The sequence below is a fragment of the Rosa rugosa genome, chromosome 6 (assembly GCF_958449725.1).
Source record: "Rosa rugosa chromosome 6, drRosRugo1.1, whole genome shotgun sequence".
In the NCBI taxonomy this organism is placed as follows: Eukaryota; Viridiplantae; Streptophyta; class Magnoliopsida; order Rosales; family Rosaceae; genus Rosa; species Rosa rugosa.
The window spans coordinates 7,560,216-7,570,410 of record NC_084825.1 but is presented as its reverse complement, the minus strand read 5'-3'; the positions used below and the strand labels follow the sequence as shown (position 1 = coordinate 7,570,410).

At 39.1% G+C, this 10,195-nt stretch overlaps 1 protein-coding gene across 1 annotated transcript; it reads left to right on the top strand.

Moving 5' to 3' along the window:
• LOC133713352 (uncharacterized) lies at window positions 1–3,856 on the top strand. The gene is made up of 3 exons (XM_062139350.1): window positions 1–71; window positions 194–340; window positions 2,334–3,856. Exon 3 carries the CDS (start codon window positions 2,337–2,339, stop codon window positions 3,006–3,008), a length of 672 nt encoding a protein of 223 aa, XP_061995334.1. The 5' UTR covers window positions 1–71; window positions 194–340; window positions 2,334–2,336; the 3' UTR covers window positions 3,009–3,856.
• The last annotated feature ends 6,339 nt before the right edge of the window (window positions 3,857–10,195 follow it).

Here is a 10,195-nt window from a genome sequence, read left to right as displayed (position 1 = left end):
CATTCTCGAACGATCGAAACCCTCGGATTCAGATTAAAAAAAAAAAAAAATAGAGGATGGCCACCATGATGGTATCTCTTCTTCGTTTGATTACTAATTGTTTTTTCTTATCGACAAAATTATTGTTTAGATCTCAGGCTGTTCATGGGACCAAATTGTTTATTGATTTGTTTTTTTGTTTTGTTTGGTGCAGGAGATGGATATTCCACTGCGCAAGTCCATCCCTCGTTTTCCTTTACGAATTGTTCCTTTTCTTTCATTTAGATCTCCAAATATTAATAGTTTGTAATTCATTTGTTTTTTTGCAGCAGCTTGCTAGGAAGCCAGAGCTATTTCCCTGGTATTAACTTTTGTTTTGTAATGTCGAGAATATAGTTTTAACACTCATTTCGTTTCGATTTGGTGGGATCGATGTAATGCGATGTGATTATTTTTTTTTTTTTTGGGGAAACGAATTTGTCAGTTATGGCTTCTTCATGAGGTTTACAATGAACAATATCCAACCTAAATCTCTACGTAAGGTGAACCAACCAAGTATTGTTCATTGTGAACATCTGGGGAGACAAATTGTTCAATGGCTAAAGTTCATTTTGCTTCTCCCTGCTCTTTATGCCTTAAATCACTTGTGTCTTTGCGTTTTTATTTTTCATCTTGGAGGTTCATAGACTGCGTTGGAACATAGGGGGATGTATTGTATTTGGATTTGTGCGGACTTTTTTTAAATGGCAGACTTTTTGAAAAGTCCACAGACTCTTTAAAAAGTTGATAGACTGTTATGGATTTCTTAAAACCATTGATTTTAGCAACAGACTTTTATTGATTCATGAAAATCTATATATTTTATTATGAATGACTTCTACAGATTTCCTAAGATGTACAAAATATTAAAAAAAAAACAAAAACAAAAAACAAAAAAAATTAAAACAAATGCAGCTCAAACACAAAACAAAATAATAACTTGTTGTCTCTTCAATGCTCCAGTATCTTCTAATAGAAATTGACTCAAATAAATGATTGTTAGTCTGTCTAGCGAGTTTGTTCTTATTCCTAATCTCCCAACAACATAAATATACAATATGGATCACTTGATGTTTATGGTTAATTATTCTCATCAATTTTGTTTTCGCCGATTAACATATATTATAGCAATATTGGTCAATGTCTTGATCTATAATCAATTAATTGAAATTCAATTGTTCAACCTTTTTTTGAACCATAATATAAATTCAAATTAATGAGAATAATTAATTAATAAGATAAAATTTAGTATGGTTCAAGGTCTTAGGGTTAGACCACAATATTTGAGTTTTAGGGTTTCATAAATCATTTTTATTGCTATTAGGGTTCAAAGTACCACAATTGAAAAAAAAAAACAAAAATCACATTCAACAACTACAATGAATATGTTGGGTATCAAAAAAGGTTGATATCATAAAAGGGGAAATTCTACAATATGTTAACGTATGACATGCATACAATTGCCTTAAAGTGGTAAAATGAGTCCTCAAAATAGTAATATTAGTCTTCAAAGTAGTAACATGAGTCCTTAAAGTGGTAAATTTTCTTAGTTACCACATGAGTTCTCAAGTGATAAAATGAGTCCTTAAAGTGGTAAAATGAGTCCTCAAAGTAATAAAAAAAAGTTGATATATGAGAAACATTAACATACCATAGCCTTACCCTCATAAAAGATTAGAGAAAAGACAAAAAATTAAGAAAGAGAGATGATGAAGGACAAACTTCTTCGTGCGTGGAGAGAAGAACTTTGATAGACCTTTTTTTTTTTTTTTTTTTTTGAAGAGGAAACTTTGATAGACTTTTTGAAATCTTTGGTCTGGAGGCTGGAAAATTATTGGAGTTTGGTATGTATAGTTAACACTACAAAGTTCATGATTATCCATGATTTTCTAATTCCATAAGTATGAATGATATTTTGAATACCTCTGTACTTTTATTCATTTTTAAAAGTCCTAATTGAATACCCCTAGATTTTGGTGGAATTCATGAAGTCTTTAAAAATCCTAATTGAATACCTCAAGACTTTCATGGACTGTTAAAAGTCTATATTGAATACACCCAGACTTTTAAATTCCATAGATTTCTTTAAAAGTTCCACTAATTCCATATACAATACACCCTCCATAATAAGCATATGCCAGCTAGGATTAGGAACTTATTCCATCTGTGAGTAGAAATCCTAATCAAACAAGATTGAATAACATAATTCAGTAATAGGGGCCACATAATAATATTCTATTTATTTCTTAGGACTCATATATACATCAGGAAAAGCCATTGCATTCAGTAATTACTGTTGTTTCTGTTCAATGCAGCGGATGTATGATGCTTCAAGAGAGAAGATATCTAACCAGAAAGCCCCCAAGCAAATCAAGGCAATAAGCCAGAAATTATCTACATTAGCTTTGGAAGAGGAGAAGCAATCTGTTAGTAAACATTTCATGAAGAAGAAGAAGAAGGAGGAGAGGAGGAAGAAGAAGAAGAAGGAGAAGGTATCACGTTGTGCTTGCTGTGCATCGTATAAAGGTAAGATGAAGAAGGAGATACATATATGGGTAAAGGCCACAAAGAAAGAATTACGTAGGTTGTACCCAGAGCTGGAAGGGCAGTGGAGGAGGCAACAAGAAGTGCGTAGGAAGAATCATCTTGAGATGTTGGCTGCTTACAAAAAGCGGCAAGAAGAGGAAGAGAAAGAGAAAGAGAAAGAGGAAGAGGAAGACGAAGAGGAAGAGGAACTTGAGGAGGAGCAGGAAGAAGAAGAGATAGAGGAAGAGGAACTGGAAGAGGGACCAGAAGAGAAACAGAAACGAATTGAGAAAGAGAGAGATGGAGCAACAGAAACAGAAAGAGGAGGAATTTGCTGCTTTTTTGGCAAGCGAAAAGGAAAAGGCCACCAAGAGTTTAGTGCGTTTTTTGTCCGCTTATCCATCAAAAGGAACTTGCTGCTGAGAGTTTCTTGCGTAGTTTGTCCTCTTATGCAGCAAGGGTAGGATTATGAAGGCCAAACCACGAGGGAAGCCAGTAGCCAACCGATGAAGGAATCTACAATGGTTCTTTTCTATTGAACCAGAGTAAGGATGCGACCAACCTTTAAATTTAAGTTAAACTATGACTAGCTAGTCTGTGTGCCACTCAATTGGTTTGTCTAGGAGCATACTGCACTTAAATTGCGGACCACACCTGAGGAGAGCGTTGATGTCCTCTGTCATGTTGTTGCTCAGAGAAGAGCCGTAGTTGCAGTACGTGATGGTTTTTTTGCTCAATAAGAGCACTAGAGATGCTTAATGCTTGAAGGAATTCAATACCCTACTTCGAGGCCAGCAATTCTATATGAAGAGGGGAGGTGACAAACTCCTTCCTTAGTGAAAAGGCAGCACCATTTCCAGCTCTTTATAAGTGAGCGTCGTGATGGGTGTTCCTTCGTTTTGAACTAATTACCTCAACCCTTCCAAATGTGCCTCAGAATTACAATTTGATCAAACATTTAATTGACTGGAATTACTGTTTTTTTTTTCTTTCCTTCCTGGGAATCAAATACTTTGACTACTTTTCTGCAATTTTGTCTTGAAGACCTTGGCTAGCTTTCTTCCCTTTTTCTAGTTTCTTGGGGTCTTGAATTCAAAGAAGGTTAAACTAAGAGAGCTTCGGGACAAGCTCTCAAAACAAGAAGCAGATGGGAAACTGCCACAAGAATAGGAAGAGAGCACAGACAAAACTGAAACTTACGTCAGTGATTATGAGAATAGTGAGGTAGAATCCTTGAATGATCCTCCCGCTACCTCCAAGGATATTCCATCTAGTAGGTCTCAAGGTCGAAAGAGGGCATTGGAAAAATAGACTCACACTATTCCATTCCAAATTTCAGCATGTTTCTGCTCCTTGTAAAGAGGAGATAATGAAATTCTAGGTTTGATTGTTTTAGGAACCATTAAATATTCCATATTCGAAGATCGGTTCCTCGTTATTTGGTAGTTGATGCTGTTACATGTCTGGAAAATGGATAGTGTCAATTGTTGCAGATGTGCTTCTGCTTGTGTGCTCACATCTTCCATTGGGAGTTCAGGCATGAAATAGCAGTAGTCTTGTTCATGATTTGATTACTATGACTGAAGGTCAATTTGTACAGGAAAATGCTCTTCTGTTTGTTTGTTTTCTCTGTTTAATAGCTATAAGATTAGAAGATGGCCAGAATAATTAAGTACTCATTATCTGGTGGTTGATACGCTGAGCTTTTTTTATCTTTTATTTTTTGATCTGCAGTGGTCCTTCCGGCTAAAGAAAATTAATAAGTGTTCATAGTTAAAACTAAGAACCTCTAAAGAACAGGAAGCCTTAGAGAACAAGCTTTTGAGGATGAATTCCCACTCACTTTTCCAATCAACATACAGAGGCATATTTATACAACTTTATACAACCCTAAACCTGGGCTCACAAGGAAAGTAATCAAACACAATTACAATCCTAATTCTATACAACTAACATAATTCTATTCCTAATAGTAATCCTAAAATATCTATGACTCACAACACTCCCCCTCAAGTTGGAGCATACACATCTCGAATGCCCAACTTGTCAAGTGAGTCATGAAATGCTTTAACTGACACACCCTTGGTCAAAACATCTGCTAACTGCTCCTCAGTTGGTACAAATGGGAAGGCAATCAGGTTTGCTTTTCCATAAAGTGTCGGTCAACCTCCACATGCTTTGTGCGATCATGCTGCACAGGGTTATGTGAAATTTCAATGGCTGCTTTGTTATCACAAAACAACTTCATAACCTTTTTTGGCTTGAACCCCAAATCACGCAATAAATTACGTAACCATAACACTCACATACCCCATGTGCCATTCCTCTATACTCGGCTTCTGCACTAGATCTTGCCACCACCTTTTGTTTTTTACTCTTCCAAGTGACAAGGTTCCCTCCAACAAATGTAAAGTAACCCGAGGTCGATCTCCTATCCGTAATACAACTAGCCCAATCAGCATCAGTATAACCACTCACCTCCAGGCAGTGATGTTTCGAGAACATAAGGCCCTTCCCAGGAGCACGCTTCAAATACCGCAGGATTCGCACGACTGCCTCCATATGGTCTTCACTTGGGTTATGCATGAATTGGCTCAACACACTCACAGCATACGCCAAGTCCGGTCGAGTGTGACCTAAATAAATTAACCTGCCAACTAACCTCTGATACCTCGCCCTATCAGTCGGAACTTGATCAGGGTACTCTGCTAACCGGTGATTATGTTCAATTGGTGTATCTGTTGGCCTGCAATCTAACATGTTCGTTTCTGACAGTAAGTCTAGAACATATTTTCGTTGGCACAAAAAAATGCTGTTACTCCCCCTGGCTACCTCTATCCCAAGGAAATATCTCAAGTCACCGAGGTATTTCATCTCAAACTCTGAAGCTAACTGCTGCTGCAACTTCTTAATTTCCTCTCGATCATCACCTGTAATCACCATATCATCAACATAGATGATTAACACTGTTACTTTACCCTTCTGATGCTTAAGGAAGAGAGTATGATCCGAATTGCTTTGTTTGTAACCAAACTGCTTCATTGCCTTAGTAAAGCGCCCAAACCATGCACGAGGGGATTGTTTCAACCCATAGAGTGACTTCTTCAACCTGCATACAACATATGTCTTATCAGCAGTCTCATATCCTGGTGGTAGACTCATATATACACTTCTTCAGCCAAATCTCCATGCAGAAAGGCATTTTTCATCTCAAACTCTCAAAGCATCCTGCACTTTGTTAGGAATGGATACAGAGGAAATCTGATGCACAAACGACTCATATGACTTGGACAACCTATGTGTAGACACATAATTGGCAACCGGGTACCTAGACTTAGATTTAAGACTAGGTTCATATTTCTTTGGCGGTTTACCACGAGTAGAACGAGAAGGTAAAACAAAATTAGGTTAAGATATTACCTCATATTGACCTTCAGGACCTTGGAGCGCTTGGTTCGAGGGGAGAGATGAAGAAGATGGTGAAGCTCTCGTTTCCAAGTCGGTGTCACTGTTCTTGAAAACGACGTCATTCTGTCCTTGAGCAGAAACGGTGTCAGTCCCCTTCCCTGTCTCTTCTATTTCCGGCCACCCACTCCGACCCAAAGCAGTCGGGTCCGGTAGCCCACTCCGACCCAAAGCAGTCGGGTCCGGCAGCCCACTCTGACCCAAAGTCGTCGGGTCCTCTGCCTCGATGCCCGGTTGTCCACTCCGACCCGAGATAGTCAGATTCCAGGTTTTTCCGTCGATGAGCTGCCCGGTCTGGTCGAGTCCTAAGCCTGCAGCGCCGCCGTTTTCATCATCCACATCTACAGCGCCACCGTTTTCATCTTCCAGATCGGCGCCGCCAAGCTCGGCCGGTCGACCGGGTCGATCTCTTTCTATTTCAGCGCCTCCAATCTGTGTGTTCCTTGCTGTGTCTTCTTTTTCTTTTGTTTGTTTCCTTTCTCTTTCTTCTACGTTTCTTTCTTTTTCTTCTCCTTTTTCCCCTTCTGTTTCTTTTCTTTCTCCATCCTTCGTACTGCTGCCACTCCCACTGACCATCTCTTCAAAATAACTATATTGCTCCCCCTGAAGAGAAGGGTGAGTGAGGGCAAAATAGCAAGCGTCTTCGAAAAAAGTGACATCCATCGTCACATAGAATTTTTTGGTAGGAGGGTGAAAACACTTATACCCCTTCTGATGGGTCCCAAACCCGACAAAAACACACTTCAAGGCACGAGGGTCTAGCTTCGAGCGTTGGTTCTTAGGAATATGAACAAAGACAATGCACCCAAAGACTCGAGCAGGAAGATTATGAAAAGAAGGAAGAGATACATGGGACAAGAGAACCTCAAATGGAATCTTATTTTGAAGAACACTAGAGACATCATATTGATAAGATGAAAGGCAGTGAGAACTGCTTCTCTCCACAAATATTTGGGCATATTTACACTAAAGAAAAGAGAACGAGCAACTTCAAGGAGATGTCGATTCTTACGCTCAGAGACACCATTCTGTTTTGGGGTTTGAGGACATGTGGTTTGATGGATGATACCTTGTGTACAAAGATACTCCTGAAACTCATTGCTCATATATTCCCCCCCATTGTCAGACCGAAAAAGTTTGATGTGACCATTGTACTGGGTATGAATCATATTTTGAAAATTTTTAAAAGCTGGGAACACAGCATCCTTGGACTTTAGTAAAGCAATCCAAGAAACACGAGTAAAATCGTCAATAAAAGACACAAAATATCGCATACCAGAAGGAGTAGGATCCCATGAGGGTCCCCATAAATCAGAATGAATCAATTCAAAAGGCACAAGACTTTTATTTGAAACACTCAAAGGGTAGTTAACTCGATGGCTTTTGGCCAGTACACAAGTTTCACACTTAAAAGATGACTCTGAAATACCCAAAAACAAAGAGGCATAGACTTTCTCATATTACTAAAGGAAGGATGACCAAGACGACGATGCCACAACCAGACTTCATTTAACCGCTATTCAAAACTCGAAATCAAAGCTACTGGGACCTTCTTCCCTGGTGTTATCCCCGCATACATTCGATCCAGATGAAACAACCTCCCCCTCAAATCCCCTCGACCAATTATCTCCCTTGTCTGAAGATCCTGAAATACAACATACATGGGAAAAAAGGTCACAGAGCACTGAGATTCAGTATTTAATTGGGGAACAGAGATTAAGTGATGTGACAAATTAGGAACATATAACACATTCCTAAGCTCTAAGTTTGGTGTGACTCTAACAGTTCCTATTCCTAAGACGGGAAAAGGCTTCACCATTAGCATTAGTAACTTTGGACACTGGTGGGGTTGAGAGAGAGGTAAAGAATGATTTATTGTAAGTCATATGATCAGATGCACCAGAATCAATAATCCAAGTATCTTCCCCAACAAAGTCAGAGACAAATAAAGCCTTACCAAACTTACCTCTTCCAACAAAAGAGACTGACGCATTACTTGGCTTCTGATCTTTTTCCTCCATACCCTGATAGTCCGGGTTTTGAATTAAATTTGTAGCAGTGGTATGGCCCTGTTGGTTAGGTCCTGATTTATTCCAGGTATTTGGTTGATTCGGATACCCATTCAATCGATGACACTTAGTCCTCCAATGCCCATAATTCTTGCAGAAAGTACAGTACGGCCGTGTTCCTCCTTGAGAACTTGGTTGTGGTCGAAGTTGTTGAGATGGTGGTACATACTTCGACCGTGAAGGTTTCGTTTGAACAATGAGACTTGATAACTCCGAATGAATTGCTTTGGTGCTATCAAGTTGAGCCTCATCTTTGCGTATATATGCAAAGGCATCCTCAAGGGTAGGTGGAGTTCCACGTCTGAGCAATTCACCCTTTGCACTAGCATGCTTGTCATCGAGACCATGAAGAAAAATATGCAACCTCATTAGATCATTTTCTTCATTGTGTAACTTGATCTCATCGGCATTCTTCATCTTGTTAGGGCGCCTTTGATCAATTTCCAACCATAAGCCTTTGAGGACAGCATAGTATACTGCCACAGGCCGCCCATCCTGAGTCATCATGAACGCCTTGGTATGGAGCTCATGTATTTGAGCAAAATCTGAGTCATTCAGATACAATTGCTTCAGAGTACTCCAAATTTCTGCTGCAGTTTCACACCCAATAATCAATTGTACTACCTCATCCGTCATGGCCTTGTAGAGTACAGACATCACAACACCATTGTGTGTTTCCCACTTTGCATATCCCACATCTTCTTCATCCGGTGCCTTAATCAATCCATTCACATATCCCATCCTGTCCAGACAGCAAAGATGAGCGGTCATCATCTTCCTCCAAGTACGATAATTCATGCCATTCAGCTTGGCACCCCAAATCCTCCTCCTGAGGATTCTTGATTCACAGATACCTCCACCTTCTGCACGTACATCAGAAGTCACAATCTGCTTGGAACTTTCTTCTCCACCCATGATACTTGAGCTACTACAATCTTCTCCCTTGATGCTGCGGAAGTAACGAACAAAAAGAAACAAGACCAAAAATCCAAGATCGGATTCTTGGCTCTGATACCAAGTTAAAACTAAGAACCTCTAAAGAACAGGAAGCCTTAGAGAACAAGAAGCTTTTGAGGATGAATTCCCACTCACTTTTCCAATCAACATACAGAGGCATATTTATACAACTTTACACAACCCTAAACCTGGGCTCACAAGGAAAGTAATCAAACACAATTACAATCCTGATTCTATACAACTAACATAATTCTATTCCTAAAAGTAATCCTAAAATATCTATGACTCACAACAGACTAAACAAATGTAAAGCCGCATTTCAGATAACTCATACCTAAACATTATGTTTCATGTCCCAGAAAAATTATTGTTTGTGGTTCTTGCTTTGCTGACATTGTGCTCATTTTCATTGCAGCCTATGTCATCCACCATAAACACATTAGCAGGTGCTTTGTATAAGGTGTTTTGTGCATCACCTGATCCAGCAAGACAAGAAATGCGTGAAGCATGTTTCGGCTACTTGAGCCTTGGAGGCATCTGTTCATATGGACCAGTATCTCTTCTCTCAGGTCTTAACCCTTGCTCACTGCACTTGTTTCTCCATTTCTTTGTTGTTGCTATCTATGGTGTAGGGCACTTAATGCTTCCATTCCCTTCACCCAAACACATGTGGCTTGGGGCTAGATTGATCTTGGTATGCTAACCAAACATTCCCACCATACTTTCTGATCAACATGTTGCCAGTTATAAATTTTCAGTTAAAAATTTTCTTTCTTGTTTATCATGTGCAGAGTGCATCAGACATCATATTCCCCATTATAAAGGGTGAAGGAGTTAGACAGATGTTTTTCCTATCACAGTGCCAGCATATTACAGATCTCCTCCTTTTTATTGAAGAAATGTCTTGAGAGAAAAATTGGTACCCAAGTTGTTTTATTTTATTCATTTGATAGACCAATTCGTATGAATGATCAAATCAGAAGCGTTAGTTCCATCCAGAAAGGAAATATCAAGATGGGGTGTCAATACCAAAATTAGAAAGAGGAAATATTGTTGTTAATTCTTTTTCAGGTTTCTTGGTCTGCAAGAGATCTACTGAAACCTTTGTACAAAGCTATAGGTAATTAATCCACATAATATTTTAGTCATTGGGTTATTTC

Excerpts from the sequence above, each read along its gene's own strand:
- LOC133713352 (XM_062139350.1), top strand. The coding sequence starts at position 2,337 with ATGTATGATGCTTCAAGAGAGAAGATATCTAACCAGAAAGCCCCCAAG.